This window comes from Corvus moneduloides, chromosome 4, assembly GCF_009650955.1.
Source record: "Corvus moneduloides isolate bCorMon1 chromosome 4, bCorMon1.pri, whole genome shotgun sequence".
Taxonomy (NCBI): Eukaryota; Metazoa; Chordata; class Aves; order Passeriformes; family Corvidae; genus Corvus; species Corvus moneduloides.
Window position 1 is genome coordinate 65,765,835 of NC_045479.1, and position 23,445 is coordinate 65,789,279.

The 23,445-nt window shown below is 38.1% G+C and overlaps 1 protein-coding gene across 1 annotated transcript in view; it reads right to left on the reverse strand.

The window, feature by feature from the left end:
- Window positions 1-20,169: 20,169 nt before the first annotated feature.
- The window catches only part of SEMA3E (semaphorin 3E), a 135,304-nt gene continuing 132,028 nt past the window's right edge, over window positions 20,170-23,445 (reverse strand). Inside the window, exon 17 of the mRNA XM_032107129.1 lies at window positions 20,170-23,418. Within this exon, the coding sequence (XP_031963020.1) occupies window positions 22,966-23,418 (453 nt within the window). The 3' untranslated portion in view covers window positions 20,170-22,965. The remainder of the gene's footprint in view (window positions 23,419-23,445) is intronic.

The following is a 23,445-nucleotide window of genomic DNA, read 5'->3' on the forward strand; positions in this document are numbered from 1 at the left end:
GAATAACTGAATGCCAGACTATCACTGCTGTAAATAAAGTAAGCAGCAGGTAAATACAACACTATACCATATTTTTAATTTGGTTGATTAATCTTGTTCTTCTTTCTTTTAATTGTCCTGTCTTTGTTAAGCAAGGCCTCATTTTAATTGTGCTTCTGTTTTCCTGCTGATCTTTACTTTTAATTTTGAAAGAAATAAGCAAAGCTAAAATACATTGTTATCCTGCTGGAATGCAATTTTCTGTTGCTATGGGCAACAAAGCTCTGTTTACCTAATGGGTTGTTTTGCTACAAAGGGGAAAAATATCCCCTGGGGAGCAATAGAGATTGTGTCGTCTACTGTCATGTCTTATGACTAACAGAGGCAGAGAAGCTTCCAGAGGTTTATGAGCTTCAATTATCAGAAGGGGTTCATTTGTTCTCCATTCTCTTCTTTCCATCTTCCATTTACTCACAATGAGCATATACAAGTTTCTTCTTGTACTGCAGCATGTTTTATCACAATGCTGAGTTGCCACTGAAAGCTTTAGTGACTGGTGTATTTTCCTATTATACTGTTTCTCTAAGAAGGTTATTAATGAGAACAGAAGATGGCACAATATTAATTCATTTGCATTATAACAGTGGGAATGAGAACAGAAAATCACATTGTCTTCACATTGTCTTCCCATTGTCTTGAAAATGTGATGGGTAGAAGGAGGCCAAAAATAGCCTGAAATGTCCCATGACAACATGATAAGCAGAATGAGCAACAAGAAATCATACATTACACTTCATACTGCTCTTAAAGCCAACAGTGGCAGTGTTGTGAAGAGGTTACACACCAACTATTTGCACTTAGGCTGTGGCTGTGTGACTGAGTGTGACTTACAGCAGCTTAGAACTTATGTTTTCACAGCTATGCTGCCTTTCTGGCCTTTTTACATGCTTTTGGCTCTCTCATTTATGAAACAGATGTGTTTAGACTCTCTGAAAGCTGCACAAACCAGCCTATTTTGCTCCACAAGTGGAAGGAATCAGGAGCAAGAGCTGAGTCAGACCTGGAATTTCAGCTGATAATGGCAACAGCTTCAACCATTGAGATTTCCTTTGCTTGGCTAGCAGCAAAATCACAGCTAGTATCAAGAACTAGATTTGTTTTATCTTTTGCAGTCACTGGAATAGCAGAAGAGATATATCTACAAAGGGGCTTGCTGATATTTTAGTTACCCAATATGTAAATCTAAGTCTTCACAGTAACTTGGCTTTGTCTCTCCAGTCAGCAGTCTGTAGTTGCAGGTTTCCAGCTATGCAGCTTGAGTGTAGAGCAGGACTGGAAAGGTATAGAAGCAGAAGTTACCTGACATGCCTGAGGGCTCTTTCAAGCCAGGGGACTATAACTTAGGACATGCTGTCACATACCTTAATTCAGAACCATGAAAGTCCAGTGTTTTATTTGATCTATAGTCTGTGTAAATAGGTAAAATAGTAAAATAGGCTGTAACAGACTATAAACTGCTATATAACTTTAATTTTAAAATTTGCTTATTTTTTTAATATCGAAAAGTGATTTTTTCTTATTACTGTGCTTTCAATAAATTTTTGGAAGGATTCTCACTTTTTAACACCATTACTTATTTGCTCTGGATTTCATGATGCCTTGTTTTCTGAGGTTTATTAAAACTATCATCTGTTTATTTTTCACAGTAGTTGCATGATAGAATTCTCATTATTTTTGTTGTGTTTATAATTGTTCATACTTCTCACACAGAGTTAATGATTAACTGGCTAGTACAGAGAACAGAATGGAGGAAATCAATATTAAATCAGAGGAGTAAAATAACCTGAGTAGCTCACAAAACCTGCAAAGGAAAGCAAACACTCCAATGACATGATGATGAATGCAGTTTAATGGCACAGAAAGAAGGCATGGCATATAGCTACTTGCCCCACACTCCTATTTGCAGTGTTAATATTTGCACTGCCTCCTGTAACTGGAGCACACTGCTGCTGGTGCTGCAAAGGATGGTGTTCTCAGTCCTAGTCTGAGGGAGATGCTTGGTAGTTGTTACTGAGTTGAAAACCAACAGCTCCTCTAACCCCTTAAAAGGAATGCTAATTTCTGCCCTGTGTGTCCTCAGATCAGACCAGCTCCTAGAACACATCCAAGCAGTTGTGATTATCTTGACGTTATACTTTACGTCACACTCAAGAAACTGAAAGCACAAATAATCCAGGTTTGCACAAGACAAATCACTTATCTTTGTTTTATTCCCCTGCCAAAACGAAGGACTGCCTTTAGTACCCCTGCCATCAGGCTACAGGAATGCTGAATCATCTTGATATTTTCCCAGTATAAGAATTCACAAACTAGATGTATGTATGAAAAAGTAGACTGAAATATGTCATTAATTAAAAATGTGCTCCTGTTCTATAACCAAAAATACAGTAATTCACACTTACACACATCTCATTGTCCAAACAATTCAGACACAAAAATATGCTGTCATAATAAAATTAAAATCATAGTCCTTCAGATTCTCAAGACTACTTGTTAGAGTCACTGCTGCTTAAAACACAGTGCTGTAAACATGGATGTTCCAGTAATAGAAGTGGATTCCTCTTACAGAAAACTACACTCCTTGATTTTCAAGGTCACATTGAGAACCAGGGCCTCTTTTGAGGAAATGGAAACAGTATTGTTTAATTGCTTGGATCTTTTTAAATTTAGACAAAGGAGTACTTTTTTTTTTTCTGTTAAACTTAACATTACATATGGACCACTACAGTGGTATAAACAGAAGAGTGTCCATAAATGTTCCAGCAATATCAGGCTGTGCTGGGCATTTTTGGGCATATGTTTTGGTGTAATCCCCATTTTTCTCATGATATCAGCAACACATAACTATTCTTTCTAACAAATACCACCCTTAAACTTTTCAGATGCCACAGAAAAAGAAAAGGTAGTCACACATATCAAATAATAGCTATCAGGAATGATGTGGTGGCTTATGCTTGCTCTTTTCCAAAATATGAATTTTATTACCTCTTCTTATCTCAGAAGTATCAAAATTGCTCAGTCTAGAACTGTTCACTTCCAGTGAGTCTCTGAAGTGTGTGCAGTCAGGATACTGCTGCCCACTGCCAAGTGCAGCTGACACAGATTTCGCTGCTCCAAGAACTTGTTGCCAACACAGAGAGGCACTGCATTTTCCTCACAGCCTACCAACTCCACGTGTTGTATGGATGTAGGAACTTTTTCATATAGGTCCTCACTGTAGAGCACGATTCTTCTGTATGTGACAGTTTTATTCCAAGGCTTTTGCATAGAAGGAATTTTAAGTTATTTCCCTTCATGCATTAAATATGAGACTTGTGATTCTTGCTTCATGAAAATCCAAGAGACTCACGGAAGTTTTTACAATTCAGCTGTGTAATGTCTGTTCCTTATGTCTCTGTGAGTGCTTCTTACACCTTTAGCATTGAGGATGACTCACCACCCGAACACAGCTGGAGTGAGAAAAACGGTTACAGCCGGGGACAAAAAAAAAGTAATTAAAAATTAGCTTTCCACCCTGCCCAGCTGCAGGGCTGTTCTGTGCTCACATGGTATGCACAGCTACTTGGCAGGGCTTTTAACATGGCATGTGAGTGTGCTGGACATAACAGATTGTGACACTCTGTCACATTAAAGCCAGTGACCTGTATAACAAGATCTGTGTCAGGGACCTGAGTGCAGAGTGCCTCCGCAGAAGTTTGGTTGATGATGTTTGGTTGGTCAGCTCTGATATGGAGCAGCCATGTTAACTTGCTGGCTTGTTTAAAAAAGAGGTCTATTGGCCCCTTCCTCAGGAGCTGCATTTGAATTCAGAACCTGTCCTCGTCCTTGCCTGAGTTACATCAGACACACCTAGGTTTTGCTGAGCTTGACCCTGGTCCTCAGAGTTGACTTTCCAGACAGATCTTGGACTTGCTTCACTGTCATGGACTTCTCTGGTCATCTGGACTCTGGGCTGAGCACAGCTGCCATGCCCAGCCTGTGCCACTCACCCCACTGAGGTGCAGTGGGACTGGTCTTGCTTGGTGAGGCCAGTGCCCTGTTGACAAAGGTAGCACATCCCCATCCCTTGCTGCTGCCTGTTGATCTGCTGCCTTCCACATGCTGCTCAAAGCTGCAAGGAAAAAAATAGGAAAAAGCAAAAAAAGAAAAAGGAAAATCTTTTAAAATTAAATCCTGAACCGTATCTACTGAAGATAACAGGGACCTGAAATAAGGACTGACATCCCACAGTTCAATACTATTTAGTTACGGTGGCAAATAACTGCATAAAAATTTAAAATACTGTCCCATGCTGACCTCTTAGCTAATGCTCAGAGGTCATGGAGCATGTTTGAAATAAAGTGATGCTTTCTGGAAAATGTCTCCAAATTATCAGCAGAAGGTAAAAATGTTATATATATATATATTTAAGATTTTCATTAAACTTTTTTTTCAGTAAGAGTGACTTTGACTTTTCCTCCATATCTTTAAAGTATTAATGACATATCAGAAGTCTTGCAATGAAGTGATAAAATGAATACTTTGAAGCATTTCCAAATCAACACTGACTTAGAAGGTGAGCACTGAATTTCTCTTCCAAATCTGATCCAACAACCTTTCTCCCCAAAAAAATCAGAAGGAAGATTAAGATGAGCAGTACACTATAACTGTGAACATATGCAAATATTAAATTTTCCTCAATAACAAGCACTCATAGATTCTATGTATTTGTTTGTGCTATTTTTTAATGTAAAATGTAGCATCTGTGTATAAAAAGTCAGCACTTGTATAACTGATTTTGTTATAAGTATTTGTCCCATCCTGAACTTGATTCTGAGAATCTGTTGGCCAAGATCAAAGAGAGGACTTGTCCTCTCCTCCGATTATAGACGAAAATTATGGAAAATAAATCTCTGGCTGTCAGATGGTTATTTTAGGTTCATCTGGATTTTTCACAGACACTTTGAATTATTCTCATAGCTTTTCTGTTAACATTTGTATGCTATTTTTGCTGTTATTATTTCATTACTGTTATTATTAGCAATTGAAAGCAACTCACAGTGAAAAAAATGCAGTCACATCAATCTGAAAAATCAATGGTTTAAAATCTGTTCTGAAAGGCACCTCTAGCAGAGATAGACAGTTGCACTAGATCATGCATTGTATGTAAACAAATTAAAATATTAATTAAAAATAGTAAAATCCAACAAAAAATTCCAAAGAAAAGAAACATCACAATTAATTATATTTGTAGCTTTAATGTAGTTCTTTAATATATAAACACTCTTTACAATGGGAAAAAGAAAAAAAGAAATCATAGCTCTTCCAATAAAATTCTTCCCTTATTCAGGGCACAAATTGAACAATAAGTTATTCAATATTTTGCTTGTACTGGTTGTTCCTTATGCCTTACAACAGTACTATTGTTGTATTATTTGAACACATCCCCAAGAGCAAAATTCTTCATTTCTTTGATAGTCTGGTATCTGAATGCATAATAAATGCTAAATGATTCATCCACCAAGACCTGCCCCCAAAGGTAGATGGATTGTTAAGAATCCCCCATCTATTCCATTTTTATGGTTATAAGAAAATGTCTCCAACACTGGGGAGTTGATGAGCTGGCAAGTAGGCCTTGTTCAAGGGTCAGATAAGGCATCTGTAAGGCACAGAAGAACTCCCTCTATTTTACTAGATGGCAGACTGCTCTTCTTCTCCATCACTCACCAAGGGAAATTACTATCTCATAGCAAAAGGGACCAATCTGCTCATTAGTATAATGAGGAATGTCAGCACACCTTCTTAACTCATCTTTTTTCATCATTATTTTTTTTTTTCCTACCTTGACCTGGATGGAGAAGCTTCAAATTCTTGTTTGGCAAAAATCGTCTAGCCCAGTTAAGCTGGTCCAGGCACAGAAATAAGTGAACTGAAAAATAAGTCTGTCACTGTGATCAGTGGTGCAGTGATTTCCAATTCCAGGATTAAGGATGCCTCCCTGCAGTTTGTATGGAGGGAATAGACTCTGTCTGTCTGACAAGAGTTTGGTATTTTCAGGAATTTGGACTAAGATGGATTCCCTTCTAATTGCTGAGGGAAATGGCAATGAATATTTATGCTTTATTGCAGCATTACTGGAGGATTTGGAAAGGAATTCTCTTTTCTTTGGCCCAAAGATCTGCCAGGAACAGAGCATTATACACCAAAAAGGTGTACCTCTATGCTTCAGACAGACTACGTTTTCTTTCAATTTTTGCTTTTTTCTCTCTGTAACAGATGGATTTAACTTTTTGCCTTCCCACAAGAGTACCTTCATTTGGATACTTGAATCTGGAGAACTTCCAGGCCTGAGATTCAGACACTCATCCCTTTGAATGATGAAGAGACAAATGAGGAAGAGGCACGGCAAAGGCAGCATCTTTTTATGATCCACAGGTTTTTTGAGAGATGATCAGAGGGCGGTCAGATGTTCTGCAGAACGTGTGCCACAGTCCATCTGCATGGACTCACACATGGAGTGGAAGAGTATTTCTTCATTCAGGGCATCTGTGGCCTTCATATCATGTGCACATGGATCTTAGCATTCCTACTCATTAGCAATGACTCTACATAGCTATGCCTCAGCAACTGCATGCTGTGGATCACTGCACACCTGGAGCCCCCAGTCAAGGCTTGGAATAGATATCCTGCCTTCCACCTTAATTCTGAGCAAAGGTAGCAACACTACTGTGTTGCTTTTCACTAATTCATTACCAAGCTTCCAGGGTTCTTGCTAGCTTTTGGTGTTTGATAGCAGATCTAAAATAAATTTTATAAAGACTGCCCGGACATTGATCATGGTGGAGCTTCCCCCAGTAGCTTACAAGATATTTTGAAAAAAATGGAATGGAGTATAGACAAACACAGTATTTTACATCCAATTTATAACTTTCAATATACAGGGTGTTGGGTTTTTTAAATTACAAAGAAAATTAATTCAACATTTATCATAGTCTCCTCCACACAGAAGATACAACCTAATGTGTGTTTTCCACAGATTAATTAAAACTACTGACAGTTCTGTTCATTGCTTTGCTTTTTGTTTAATGGTAGTTAAGAGTAATACATATTTTGTAGTTATCCATAAGAATGAATGTCTTTTTTCAGACAAACTGTGGAAATTTATTAAGACCCCTCTCTACAGATATATACATTAAAGTATTTTATATAACTGTATATAAAACTATATATATTTATTTATATATTTATACATATAATAATATGTCTCTGTAGATATAATATTTTCCTTGAATAATCGTCGTCAAATGGTTACTTACGCATAATGTCTGTGTTGCAATACTAATAATGGGAGAAAGGAATAAAGCCTAATAAAAACAAGTGCTGCACAATGCAATTATTCACCATGCACTGACCGATGCCCAGCCCAATCCCCAAGAAGCTCCTGACCTGCTCCCCCCAGTTTCTATACTGGGCATGACGTGCCATGATATGGAATATCCCTTTGGTCAGTTCAGGTCAGCTGTCCTGGCCATGCTTCCCCCCAGCTTCTTGTGCACCTGTTCAGTGGCAGAGCCTGGGAAGCTGAAAAGTCTTGGATTTAGAATAAATGCTACTGAGCAACAACTAAAACAGCATTGTTAGCAACGTCAGTTAGCAACATTATTCTCAGTCTGAATCCAAAACACAGCACTCTACCAGCTACCAGGCAGAAAATAAACTCTATCCCAGCCAAACCCACAACATAATGTAAGTCCTTTCCCTTTCTTATTTCATGGTTCTGGTTGGTTCAGTGCTGACAGCTCAAGAGCATCTCTTTTACATTAGGGCAAATACGTAGTTTTAAAATCCCCAGTTTAGGTAAAAAATAGAAGAGTACAGACTTCATTTTGCTCACTTCATCTTCCCAATATCTGTTTTCTTGGAGGACTGTACAGAAAGGCAAAATATTCTTCTTTGTCTTGTACATGAAATTTTGACTTCTGGTAACTTTAGAGTTTAAAAAAAGGGGTAGAGCTCAATGCTTCAGATCATTAAATTTTTTTTAACTTATAGAAGATGAGAAAGAAAGAGATATTTTTTGTACTTCTTTTTTTTTTTTTTTTTTTTCCAAACAATATCTGTTGCAAGTGAGCTTATCAAGTATATGATTGGTAGAAGGTTCTCTCAGCTTGCATGGCCCTTGTTACTTCCCATGACAAATCTTGGTCCAACATTCCATTTACAACAGTGTTGAATTTAACAAGTGACAAATTTGAAAATTCAAATTGCGAAGTGTAGAGATTAAACCAAATTCCTTTTATTTTTTTCCCAAATGATAGATAATAATGTTTGGCATGTCTTGTTATACAGTTCACCAAATAAAAATTGGTTTCAAAAAGGCTATGCAGAATTCTACATCCCTTCTAGTAAATCAGGTTGGTTCCATTAACAGTGGTTACCACTTTGCTTTCCTAAATACACAACAAATGGCAACTCATCATTTTCATTTTCATGTCTCTTAAAGATTTTTGGGTGGACACCAACCAATGTTGGAAAATTGCTGCTCTTCCTTGCACCCATTTCTTCGAAAATCTCAAAAAAGGGAAGTGGAAAGAGAGATACCAATGTCTGTTCCCTGGTATCCAGGGATAGTACATATGGGAATGGTTCAAAGCTGCATCAAAGGAAATTCAGACTTGACATTAGGAAGCATTTCTTTACAGAGAGGGTGATCAAACACTTGAACAGGCTTCCTACAGCAGTGGTCAATGGGTAGTCAATGCCCCAAGCTTGTCAGTGTTCAAGAGTCAAGTGGACAATGCCCTTAATAACACACTAACTTTTGTTCAACCCTGAACTGGTCAGGCTGCTGGACAAGATGGTTGTTGTAGATCCCTTCCAACTGAAATATTCTATTCTATTCTGTTCTATTCTATTCTGTTCTATTCTATTCTATTCTGTTCTATTCTTTGGGGCAGTTGTTCATCTCATCCTCTGAGGAACATGTGTGAACCTTGTTTAGGAAAATTTCTAGCCCCTGTTTAGTGAACAGCACATAAAATTAATTTGATTTAGCTGTTCTTCCTACACTGCTTGAATGCTTTTTTTTTTTTTTTTTATGATATCCTCTATCAGCCTTGTAAATTCTCTTTCAAGTTAATTCTGATGTATTTGAAAATTTTCGTTGTTAGCTTTCATGCCTCAAGCAAGTTTCTCCCTAAAATATTTTTCTTTTATTTTTTTTTTCCCTTCTTACCTAGCTTCCCTCGTTGCAGTTTTACATCTAACTTGACATTTTTTCCTCTTCTGTGCCTTTTTTTTACAAAGCCTCTGTTTTTGGAAAGTTGACTTTTTGTTCCTAATACTTATTTTCTTTGCGGTTTAACCATGATAGCTGCCTTGAGGATTTTGTGTGCACGTGTGTGTGTGTGTTCCTCATACATTTTGTTTCTCACCTTCTGTTTAATGGTATATTTTTAAATGTAAGCATCTATTAAGAGATTTTTTAACCAATTTTTTATTGGAAGCATTTTATCCAGTCAGCAGTTCATTTTATCTTGTTCTAACTTTCTTCATCCTGTATGTACTGATTCCACCTTTAAAGAAGGAGTATCCTCCAAGGGTCATTGCATTTCACTGCTGTATGTCCCCCATTACTCAAAAATGAAATTGCTGATATGTTATGCCACTTCAGTTTTCCATCCTGAACCAGGATGCTACTGATGTAAAAATCATTTGTTCTCTTGTGAATGCTCTGACTACTCTAAGACACAGTGGCAGTTTTAAAGTGCAGTCTATGCATCGTGTTCCCCATGTTTACTTTGACTGAGGAGGGTTCACTGAAGATTTACATAATTCTTGTTTTACTTCATAATTATTACAATATTTTTCATCATTTTCAGAGCATAGTTCTCCTTTCACAATTTGGTCCTCGTATAACTCTACTGTTATTTTTCCTAATTCAATCAGGAATTTCAATCTATGAAGACTATGTGACATAATGTGACAGCAAAGGCTTATTTGACTATTCTGTTTTAACATAATCCCCCATCCTTTTCACAAATGCAGTACACTGTCTCATTCCCATATTATTGGACTGCAATAACAGACAGCGTAATGATTATTTTCTTCCTATCAAGTTTCCAATTGGCATATTAAATATATATTTGTCTTATAAAAGTATATTATTAATCATAAATATGTATTATTCAAAACTGGATATTTTCATCACGCAGGATTTTGTAAAAATATAATTACACAGAAGTGTTATATAAAGAGTAATTTAATGTAAAACTACCAGTACAGATAGTCGAAATCCAGCTGCTTATTTTTATTTCCCCATTTAACTATTGAATTCTATACTTTTAGTATTTATTTCCTGGCTTGCCTACATTTTTTTACTGTTATTATAGCATTTTCTTTATAAGAATCCTCTCAAGGAATGAATTATCTTAAACTCTTTTTTTATTCTTTTTATTTATTTATTTTAATCTTTATTGATGCTTAGTTCTAAAACTTCTTTTAAAAATTAAGCGCTAGAAAACTGAACATATTTTTCCTCAGATTCCATATTTCTTGAAGATCTTTCACTTGTTTTTTGTTAAATTTATACAATTTCTCTTTATGTGAGGGTATTCTGCCTTTCTGCCTGCCTGTCTGTACATCCCTATGCTTAGAATCAGAAATATTTCAAAGAACACTGTCCAAGAAATTCTGATTCAAAGCCTCCAGACAAAAGTCTACATCTGCCATCAAGAACCTCTCTGGTATCTGCAAGAGCTGCCAATCACCAGCTAAAGCACTAGGCTGCTTCACTGTCTTGTGACTGCTGTGCATTCAACAGACTCTAGATTCAGAATTCCCCTGTGTGTAGGTTTTTTAACTTATACACCGGCTCTCCATCCCGTCTTCTGTGAGTCTTGAGCCTCTCAAGCACAGATCTGATAGAGGCAGAAGTAACACAGCTGTGCCTTGTTCTTTGACATCTTTATTTCACAGTTCTCCATCTTCATATGAATGGCAGCTGGGGCCTTGTGCTCCATTCCACAACTCATGCTTCACATTTTATGCGCTGCAAAACTCATCTTCACGTACACATTGGGGTTGGTTGTAAGAGTAGAGAGTAAACAGTACTTAATGTGAAATCACCTGTGGATTCCAGCTGTTCCTGGAGTTTGTCAGCTGCAAGTATCATTAGTTGTGCCCTAGGAGCAGACTGTAAGACAATAAATTATTTCACTGCGGAGGTGAGATGTCTGCAGGCCATTAATCAGAGGTAAAAGATTTTAGAGCAGGCTATGTAAGAACCAGAGCAGACAACCTTGCATTTTGGTAAGAGGAGGTGAAAACAATCAGATCAAGTGTCCCATTTTGTGGACTTTCAGCTGCTGGGGTAAAGGAAGATCTGTATCCTGTTATTGAGCCTAGAATTGTGGTAATTAGCATTTTAAATATAAAAAGTTCTATTCCTGAACATTTCAGTTCTGTGTCTTCTTCTACTACAGTCCAAGCTGGAGACACCTTCATTTGTGTTTATTTGCTCATAAACGTTGACTATTTCTGACAGATACAAATATGGGTTTTCAGTGTTTTTAAGACAAAAAGTTATTTGAAAGCTGCTCGATCTGATTCTTATTCAGGTTTCTTATGTTTTAGCTGTACTTATAGAGTCTGAAAGGGCCATATGTCAGGTTTTCTGAATTCTCAGTTTCTGGACTTAACTTTACCCAGGTGTTGGAGCTTTTCCATCTATTAATGAATTTATTTCCATCTATTTTATTTATTTATTTATTTATTTCCATCTAATTTATTTATTTCCATCTATTAATGTATTTATGGTGCTCACTTAATGCAGCAGTGAGAGCAGGCAGGCCAGTTCATGCAAGTGTTAGATACTTATAATTTAGAGAAGTTATAAAATCCTAGGTTTAGTTTGTACTGTAGGGAACAGTACATAGGTCCTGGTTATCAGAATCAGGACCATAATAAATGGATTCCCCACTATAGTCTTTATTAAGTGTTTAAATTTATGTAAATATATATTCCACACCACTATTTGCTAAGAGGTGTATTTTGTATGTACATTGCACATATTTATGTGACTAAAAATTCTCAGATATGTCTCTAACTCATACACAGAGGGCAACACAAGGAAAAAACTGAAATAAATCTGGAAATCAAATAGATCTCAAATAAAGGTGTGACTTTTGTGTTAAAAAATGTTTCTGATGCAAATGAATATATAAAATGGTCATAGATCCTTTTTACAATAGGAAATTCAGCTTACAAATAATTTCATCCTGGTTTTTTTTTTTTCTGGTCCTTTGACCCTCCTGTGCCTCTTGCACAATTGTATCAGTTTGTGAATTCCTCACTTTGGTACCCCTAAGGAGCCCCACAAACTCCTGTTCAGACACAGCTGAGAATGCTACTCAAGGGAAGTAATGAGAAGCCAGGGGTAGTGTAGTTGGACAGCAAAAATTACTCAAGAATTGAAAATATGATTATGGAATGAAATGGGGTCAAAATTCAATTCTCATAAAAGTGGCACACTTGATAAATTATGCCTCTTTCTGATGTGTTGTGTGTTACAGCTGTCCTGGTCTGCAGTGTCAGGTAACAAATGTGTCACTATTTGTTCTTTCCAAGAGTAGGACATATGTTCCTTATTTGCTGAGCAGCAAAATCACATCTTCACCTTTATCTCAGGTATGTGCAAAGGAATTGAATTGTGCTTCAGGAACAAGAATTTGGAGAAAATATACAGTAAACAAATTATCTCTGAATGTGTTTGTCCAGATCCCTTTTCTGTGTAGTTCTACAAATATTTAAATGCTTGTTGTTTTATTTTAACCTTGCAATCTAATTAAATACCAAATGATGTATGCATGCAACCTATTAGCATGCAGCAAAATTTAATAAAGATATCTTAGGCATATGAGGTAGCTTTCAGAATGCCCAATGAGTTTTTCCCAAACTGGTTCACAGTTTGTGTTTGTACATGACCCGACACATTGCTGTGTAGATCTAATCAACTGCTGATATTTCTCTTTTAATAATATTAACCATGCCAAGAGTGCTAATAGATCAGTTTCAAGTTCCTTAAGCTAAATCCCTGATCTGAAGAAGTATCTCTCCCTGCTAAGAAGAAAGTCTGTGGCTGGTTTCTGTGAAGTGCCTAGCATGGTGTTTGCTTCTAAGTGACACTTTTAAATACAGTAATTTTTTAAAAAATCTTCACTGCAGAAATAAGGGGAACTCAAAAGACTGCTGATACAAGAAAAAACACATTGAGATAGTGAGAGATTTGAGAACACAGTCATAGCAGAAAACTTCTAGTGTAAAATCCTAATTTTCTGGGAACAGAATACAGGTTTTCATTCAGAAAACCCAAATCATATACTAGTTTTGCAGGTAACTTGAAAATATTTTAAAATGATGACATAAACAAAAATGGTAGGACTAGGAAAATGTCAGGGTACTAATAGAAATAGCAGAAGTTGTCTACAGGCACACTACCATGTGAAGTAATTATCTGTTAATTCAGTAGTCCCTGGGAGTTAATATATATAATTACAACTTTTGTCTGTATTTTCATTAGAACTGGGCAATCTTGGACTCTGAAAGGTTCAGCTCATACCACCTGAAGCAGATTCCTATCATCTTTGTTATGAGCATGACCAGTATATGTGGCTTACACATACAGTAAGACTATGAATCATAGATTTACAGAATCATAGAATGGTCTGATGTGGAAAGGACCTGTAAAGACCATGGAGTTCATCTGCCCTACCAGGGGCAGGGACAGCTTTCACTAGATCAGGTTGCTCAAGGCCCTGTCCAAACTGACCTTAAGTACTTCCAGTGATAGGGAAACCATAACTTCTCTGGGCAACCTGTTCCAGTGTCTCAGAAAAAAAAAAAAAATTCTTCCTTTTTTCAATCTAAATCTGCCCCCTTTCAGTTTATAATCATTATCCCTTGTCATGTTGCTACACACCCTAGTAAAACATCCTTCCCCATTGTTCTTATAAGCCCCCTTTTCATATTGACCAAAATACTGTCTCCCCAGAGCCTTCTCTTCTCCAGGCTGAACCCCAGCTCTCTCAGTCTCTCTGCAAATGAGAGGTGCTCTATCCCTCTGATCATTTTTGTGCCCCTCTTCTCAACCTGCTCCAAAAGGTCTTTCCAGTGCTCGGGACCCCAGGGCTGGATGCAGTACCCCAGGTGGGGTCTCACAAGAGCAGAGTAGAAAGGGAGAATCACCTTGTACGGCCTTCTGGCCATTCTTCTTGTGATGTAGGCCAGAATAGGGCTGACTTTCTGAGCTGCAAGTCAGCATTGCCAGGTCTCATTGAATATTTAATCTCCTGGTATCCCCAAGTATTTCTCTCAACCCAGTCATGCCCCAGACTGTCCAGATACAGGGGTTTGCCCTGACCCCAATGCAGGGCCTTGGACTTGACCTTCTTGAACAACATGAGTTTCTCATGGGCCCACTTCAGGTCCCTCTGGATGGCATCCCTGCCCTCGAGCAAATTAACTGCACCACTCAGTTTGGTGTCACTCACATGTTGAGGGTGCATTCAGTCTCACTGTCTGTCATTAATAAAGATATTGAAAGGTCCTGGTCCCCTGAGGGAGGCCATTTTTTACTGATCTGCATTTGGACACTGAGCCACTGACTGCAACTCTTTGGATGCAACCATCCATCTAGTTCCTTCAGGAACTTTCCCAGGAGAAGAGGGTGTGTGTGTGGTAGGGGTTTACAACTGCGTGAGTTGTTCAGGGGATGGCCATTGGCATGATAAAAAGCACCATCCCGCCTTGCAGGATCTATCTCTTATTGGCCGCAAAGGCCAGCTTGTAACCTCTGGTAGTGATTGTTCATCCCATCTGTCTTATGCAGACCAGAGTCTTGCCATTACACACCCAAAAACTCACCTTCTCCCCCTCAGGGGTTGTAAACCTGGCCTCTGCAAAGCACCCTGTGATTGTTTTGAGTCATTAACATTTCAGTCTCTCACAATAACCAGCTCTTGCTGAAAGAAACAAAACAGTTTGTCTCCAAAGAGACTATGAAGAAACTTCTTTAATTCTATTGCAAGGTATCTACTGCTTTGAAATTTATCAGGTTGGTTTTACTTAATTCAGGTAAAAGTCTTGTCTGTATTAAAGAAAGGTACACCATCTGTGCTGCATAAATCACTGCCTTGACTATGCCCTTAATTATTCAGACCTTGGTCTCTTTGCCTGCCTAGACCTTGTGTGAGGGAACAGCCTTTGTTATGCTGATGACAGGAAGGTTCAGTTTCAGGTAAAAAGAGATTTCCCACAGCATGGCTTTTGTTTACAGCTACAAAAATAGACTAATTGCTTCATTTGATACATTGCTTTAATGTGGCTTAAACCCACCAATTCTTATGTAGAAGATGGACTGAATATGAGACAAGAAAGAGATCAGTCTCTTTTCCATCTCTTCTTCTTTTTATGTCTTTTATAGCCTTATGTCCAGTGAAACGGAAGGAAACCCACTTCCCCTATAGCCTGAAAAGAATGGGAACTAACATGATTATTCTGCAGCCTTTGAAAGTGTAGCCCATGTTCATATTCAGCTGCCACCAAGCTAATAGATTGATATATGCTCTTTTCCTGTGGCCTTTGTGTAATTGCATTCTTGATGGCCCTCTCTGCAGTTGGTTTGCAACTGAAAGCTCTGTGGAGCATATGGCATCTGCTGACTAAAGTTGGCATTCACTTAATTTTAGTTTTGTGGATCCAGCTTTCCAAGAGGGAAAATTCAAAGTACATGTGTTGCTAACAATTATTTCCTTTTTCTGCCTCCTTCCCCTGCATTGCATAGCATCAAATGCAATAAAGTGCAAGTAGTCAACTGTGAATGAGAAAGACTCCCCACACACCAGTCACCCCACCGCATTCTTTGCTCCTGCCATATGGTTTTGCAATGTCCCCCAGAAGACTTCACAATCCATGTGCTGTCTAATGCCTGGATCAGACCAGAGCTGCACATGAACACTCTGAAAACAGTAGCAAGAATCATCTGTTTGGGGATGTGCTCCCTGGCACAAGCTGTGATGTGGCAATCCTCTCGGCAGCTTCAGCTCTACTGACAGCTATAGAAGAGGATGGAGGGGGCTTCAGTGGATACTGACCCTATATTCACCACCAGAAAGGCCACTCTTGCAACTCCTTTTCCTCCATGGTTTCCCAATTTTTGCATTTTAAGTGCTTTGAAAAGGATGGATGGGATGGAAAACCATTTTTTTTTTTTTTTTTTTTTTAATCAACGAAAACATGTTTCTGCCTTTCTGGAGCATATTCTCTTTGAAATTAAAAATTTCTCCACATTTCATAATCTACCCAGGCACAGGAACTATGATAAAAAATCACAACTCAAGGTCTTCTATAAAAGCTTCTGTGGGTGAGCACTTCTTATATTATAGACACTAACCCCATACCAATATAAATAACTCGCAGCCAAATATTCATCTGCCAGCTCACAATTCCCTGTGCCAAGTGCAACATTTAATGAAATTCAGAAAACAATGCCATGAAATTGTGGAAAACAGTCAAAAAGCCAGAGCACAGAACAGACAGGGTAATGTTCTAGGCTGGGAGACTCATAATTTTATATACTGGAGGTTAAATAGCTTTTTTTTCATGCGTGCACTCTTAAAAGATCAGTGCACATTAAAAAAAAAATACTATAGTTTTCAGATGATTAAAAAAATCCCATCTCTAGTCTTTTCCAAGATGATTAAAAGGCAGAAAGGTAGAAAGGCAGGTACTATTTGAAAGTTATATTTCAGGTTTATGAATATCTTCTTTTTTTCACAGAAATGTGGTATAAAAGTGTGTTAAAACTTAATTCCCCGGATTATAAGCAAATCCAAATAAAAAAATGGTTTCTTAAAATTAATCTCTGATGAAACATGACCTATGAGAGGTGAGAGTCCATTAAGAAAAAAAAAAATTCCCTCTGAACAAAACCATTCCCCAATATACATTTTCTTGTTGAATGCTGTCAATGTCACCCTCCCCAGTGACTTTGTTTACTAGTTCTCTAAGGCAAAATTGCTGAGAAGTAGTTACCATATTTTCATATATATTGACAGCTCTGATATTTTGGAGTATTTATTTTGTGACAAAAATCAGCTTGAAATATTTTTTCTGATTACCTGAAAGCATCGTGGTGGAGTTAATCTGATGAATCCTCTCATACTAATGAACACATCTTAAAAGGATAGATTGCAGTCTAGAAATGTATGTTTCTTTTCACCAATGATTAGAATGGAAAAAAAAAGAAAAAAACCACAAAACCCCAAACATACAATCAAAATCTAATGCCTTCCCCTTCTCCCCCCCACCAAAAAAAAAAAAAAAAAATCAAAGAACCCTGAACAACTCTAGCTCTTGTACTTTAAATACTAATATGGACTGTACTCTGGACTCAGTGTGACAAGAACATGGATGGACATCACTGTAAAAAGGATTTATAACCTAACTAACCTGTGATTTTTCACTCTGACCCTCTTCTAGAATCTTTCACTCTATAACAGGAATGACTGAGGAGATTGTATTACCAGACTATAGTACCAGAAACCAAAGCTGCCTGCCTGAAAGTAATATTGATTAGTACGAATATTCCCTTACTCTCTGCTTTTGGAGCACCAGCTGGAGTCCCCCTGACGATTTGACTTGCCTGCTCACCTGGCACTGCTCTGCATTGCTGCAGCACGACACTGCACTGTGACATGGGGAGCTTTGGCCACAGGCCTTTTCTGCTAATGTAAAAAAGAGATTAAAGGATGCAAAAATTTATTTTCATCCCTCTGGTGGCTGCTGTGAAGCCAATTTCAAACATAAAAAGCACTATCAAATGTTAATTTTTTTAATGATTGAAAAGTAGTATTGTATCAAGTAAATGTTTAAGGAGAAGAAAATATAGTAAATTAAATACTAATGATCTGTATGCTTGAGTTAAGGCCACAGTTGGAATATTTCCATTACCTTGATTATGACACAGTCCACAATGCATTCTTCAAGTTCTGATTAATAGCACTTTTCAATACACCTAGCAAATTAAAATGCAGAAGATGCTCATAGTGCATTAATCATGCCCAATGGTCTGCAAATTTCATCTCTTATTATTGGTAAAGGGAGAAGACAGCGAATTACAGCGGTTGTGGTTTATGATGATGATGATGATGATGATTGATGTTATTATGTGCCTTCATGGACATGCTAGAAGTCCAAGTTGAGGGGACTTGGCAAATGTGATTCTTCAGAGTGAGAAAAAGTCATTATGAGCTATCTGTATGTATGTTGGAAATGCTGAAACTCAAATTGACTACAGATATTTTGGAAGTTCATACCCGTGCTCTCTGTGGCTTCTGTTCCAGAGTGCAAGGTGCTGCAATCTTCCAAGAGCATCTCGCTACCAAGCCGCTCAGCAGGATCAGCTACCTACGCTCACACCCGCGTGCACGCACAAACACACGGATAGCTTCAGGAATATGGGTAGACAGCAAAGAGGCAGGGAGAATCTTTGCATAGAGTTCCATGGGAGCAGTTTATTGCTTCCACACCCTGAAGGATTCCAGAAGCAAAGACAGAGAACAATGGAGAGCCCAGGTTTAAATACGGGAGTGGGTGAGTGCCAGGGACCAATGATCTGAGGGCACGAGGGCGGTACAAAGGCGGGACTAGGGGATGGGAGCCAATGGGGAAGGTCTGGGGGAGTGGCGAGGGGCAAAGGCCAGTGGGGGAAACTGGAGTGGGGAACTTTCTGGGATATGAAACACGTAAGGCAGCAAGGGGGCTGGGCGGTCAACAGCCAGCCAGGAACACAGAACTGGGGTACATTACCATAACTGAACAAAGCATTCTGGGAGAGGCTTCTCTTCTCACCCTAACCTCGGAGAATTCTCTGGTACTAGGGACTGTCTTACCCAAGAACTCTCTTTATTCCTTGTACCCCTGTCTCACTGGCCAGCACAGCACACAAGCAAAGTAAAGGAAGGAATTAATTCACTACTTCCCATGGGCAGGCAGATTTTCAGCCGCCTCCAGGAGAGCAGGGCCCTGTCAGACGTAACAGCGACTTGGGAAGACAAGCACCATCAGTCCAAATATCCCCCCCAACCTCCTTCTTCGCTCAGTTTAGATACTGACCATGATGTCTGGAATATTTATTTGGGTCACCTATCCCAGCTGTATCTCCTTCCAACCTCCCATGCATCCCCAGCTCCCTCACCCATGTGGCAGTATGAAAAGCAAAGAAAGGCCTTTGTTCTGTGTAAGCCCTGCTCAGCAATTAAAAAAAAAAAAAAAAACTCTCTGTTTTATCGACCCTATGTTCAGCAAAAATACAAAACATTTCCCCACAGTAGCCACCGTGAAGAGAATTAACTCTACACCAGCCAAAACCAGCATACCCTCAAAATTTAATAGAAAATAAAAGAACAAGGGAAACTATATAACTATGTAAATTATGTTGATTCAAGCAGTTCTTCAAATATGTCTGTTACCTGTGCTGTTCAGGTACCTGAATAATTCCTGTTCAGGGCAATTATTTTTCTCGCTTGCCTACAGAAAGTGATTGGTTTTATGCTACAGAAAAGAGGTGTATAGCCTAAAAGCTTATTCTGAGATATAAAAGCCAGGAATTTCACAGCAGGTTAACACTCTCCTGCCCTGATGTCCCAAAAGAATCTGAGAGCACAGTAGTTTGCACAAGGTGACAGTAATCTCACCGACAACAAAAGAGCAAGAGCAAAGCAAAGGAAGTGTTTAGTCCAAGTGGTCTGTCTTTTCCTTCATCACGAAACAGGGTGGAGTCCAAAGTTTTATCCAAATTGTGGTTTCTCAGTGGATTTCCATCAGTTAGAATGTTCTGGGCTTAAGTGACCGTGTTCCACTCTGAAAATACATTCATCCACCAGATAGACTAAATCTACTCGTTACCCTGTGCCACATTTCCCATTTGGCAACTCTATACAAACATCTTTCTGTCCTTATCTGTGGTCTCTGCTCATGAAATTCATGGTGAAGGACATCTGTAGTTAACAATGTGTGACTAGTGAGCTGCAGATAATCATACTGTCTGGGGAAAATAAATTATAAGAAATAATATAGATTATTTCAGCCAAATATGGTTCTTAATTATATTTATAATTTGACCACTTCATGCACATACGAAATACATCAAACTCATAATGAAAAGAAGCAGACAATGCCCCCCAAATATACAAAGAAGCATTTTAAATAACATTGTGTTAAATGCACATTTGTGCATATCCTTCCAAAATACATTGTCACTCTTTCTCTTCTTCCGTAGATGTCAGAGCACTCTTTGAACAAGACCTTTTAGTTCTGAATTCTCACAGGCATTGCAGCCATGAAAGGAGCAAGGTGTAAGAAAAAAGTTAAATTTTAAAAGTCAAATAAAAAGATAATGCAAATCTCCACGTGTAAACACTAAAAGGATGGGTAGCTAAAAATACACACTCTCATATTAGATCAAGAATCCTGATTTCCATATCACATGATTTCCACTTGAAATCTCAGAGAATGAGACACAAAGTTCCATGAGGCTGAGATGCTATAATTCCTTTCTAATAGTTCATTAATGATACATTTAGCACTACATACTTGCAAATGAATTAAAAGTAAAAAATAACTCCCATTGCTCTTTAAAAGAAGGGGATTCCATAATTCATCAGAAAAGTATTTTAGTAGTGTTTTAAAAGCTTTCCACCAACGATGTCAGTGAAGTTTGTATAGGGGATTAAGTATAGATCAGGGATGCTTGTTCTGTGTGTGCTCTCTGCCACAACCTCCAGTGCTGGCGCTTTCCATACAGCTGTAAACAAATAGGAGATCCTAAATGTAACTAAGTTCCATTAAACTGTTATAGAAACATGAATTTATCCAGTCTCCTCTCTCAGATCAAAGCTAGAAACTGCATGAATTCATGCAAGAATGTGGTCCAGGCTCATCTCTTAGAGAGGTATTGTAGCTAAACGAAGTGCAAACCCTCAGATACACTGATTCCCTTAACAGGCTGATGGAGATTCATCTGCTGCTATACCCACACCAGGTGAAACCCTGTTTTCCTCACACTGTGGTTGCTGACAGGGTGCCATGTTCTCCTTCCAAACACCAGTTTGGACAGGACAGTCTCTGCTCTGAGAGGAGCACAGCAAAGCTCACTGGTCCTGCCAGCTGCTGTGAGTTCCTGTCACAGCCTGTTTGGGAAACACTGGATTAGCACTGATTGCTGCATTTGGTAACACAGCAAACCACAAATCTCTGTTACCCAGACTGTTAATTCCCACTCTTCCCTGATTAGAAGTTGAAGCTCAACATGAAACTCTTTGTAGCTGATGAATCCCTTGTATATTTTCTTCACGACACAAAAATCTGGATCAGTTTGGCTATTTCCCCTAGTGGCATAATGTTCTTATTTTAGGAATTAACTCATTTGTAACTAACTTGTGTTTACATTTAACTTGTGTTTATGTTTAATTTGTGTTTAACTTCCCTATCTTTAATTTTTTTAATATTCAATTTTAAAAAATCAAAAATCCAATTTATATTGTAATATTAAATTTTTCAGGTATTGAAATGCTTGTTTTGCTGCATTTTCTGCATCTGGTTTCTTAAAGCAAGCTTTTCTTAAAGATATATATATATATATATGTATATATATATACACACTTTTTTTTTTTTTTTAAGTAAGTCTTGAAAGACCTAGATTGTAAGCAACTTAGTTCTTTTGATCTCTTTTCCTGGTATCAGTCACAAGAGGAGCAAAGCAGCCCTTTCAAACAGAGATCTCACATCAGAAAAAGATTTATGTGGACCAGATCCTGAAACTATAGAAACACAGCTGCATAATGCTGGTTTTGTTTTTAATCTACATCCTAACTTTTTATGACTGCATTTTACCCCAAAAGCACATTAACATCATAAAACATCACTTATTTTAAATGCTGCCTTTCCAGTATAAATTACTTCCAACATTGCCTACTAAATATGTGGGTTTAGCACATGGAGACTAAAAGTGTGTGCTGAAAGCAAACCAGCTATGGATCTCGGTAATACTTCTTTGCTTACATTTCTTCAGAAAAGTAATTTAAATATCGAGTTTCCCTTTCTTTTGCCACAAGAGGGCGATCCCTTAATTCGTGTCACCATGAAGGCAACGTACAGACGCAAGATGGACTCGTTTTCTATCTAAACCATTATTTCAGCTTCTTGTATAGGTAAATTGATGAATCTCATTCTGTCTGTGTTCTCAGCATGCATGTGACTTACATGAAGTTACTAGGCAATATTATTTAACTGTGGGAGCACACTGCTCTTCATAAATGACTGATACTGAAAAGAGGGTGGGAAGTAAATAGGATTTCCCTTCATTATCTTTAGAAATAGCAGTACACTGTATTAACACAACTCATTGATCTCAGTGATAAACTCAGAAAGGTCACAATCAAAAGGAATAAGTTCTTAAGACGTGCTGCTTTCAGAAGCATGAGAAATTTGTGAAACTAAGAAAAGATGTGTTATACTTTTCATCCACTTGTGAATGCTTTAGCTATTTGAATTTGTTAAATATGCCATCATGTGCAACAAGATACAGTGCAAGCACGATCCACACAGGAAACTGATTCAAGCACTCAAAGTCTGAAGATTGTCACATCCTCCCTAATGCAAAGCTCTGATTGCATTGACTTACTTAGAACCAGATAGTTGGGAAGATTTTGTTTAAAATGCTTCTGAACAGTCATCATGAGTGTACAATATAACTTACCATAGCATTTTTGTTTTCAGTCCCACTATTTTACATATATAAACCTGTGAAATTTACTCAAACCAAGACTGATTTCTCCCTTGTAAGTCCAAATAAAATTTTGCTCAGAAACAGTGGATGGGTTTTGTCCATCAAGAGTCAGCTATGTTCCTGGGCAACCGGTAATGCTCTGGCCTGATCCTTGCTTTCTTCTCCTGTGGGTTGGCATATTTCCACTTGGATGGAGACATTTTCAGCTTTTTTCTCTTCTTATCTGTACACCACACTTTTTCACAGTATTCTTCCACCCTCTGGAAGTTGCTGTAACCTATCAGTTGAAGAAATTCCTTATACCATGGCTTTGAAGCCTGAGGTATACTGCTCTGCATTGGGCATGGCATTTTGTGAGGGATCTCCTCCTCATAGTCTTTATTGAACATTTCATCTACACGTTCCTCCTCAACTATTTCCAGGTTGATTTTCCTGACAGTGTGAACAATGCTGTGTTCCACTGTCTGACAAAAATAAGTCCCTGCATCCAGCCGATGCAGCTTCAGGAATAAAAGGCCAAGGTCCATTTTTATTATTCTATCATCGGTCTTCACCTGAAAAAAAAAAAAATGCTGTTATAG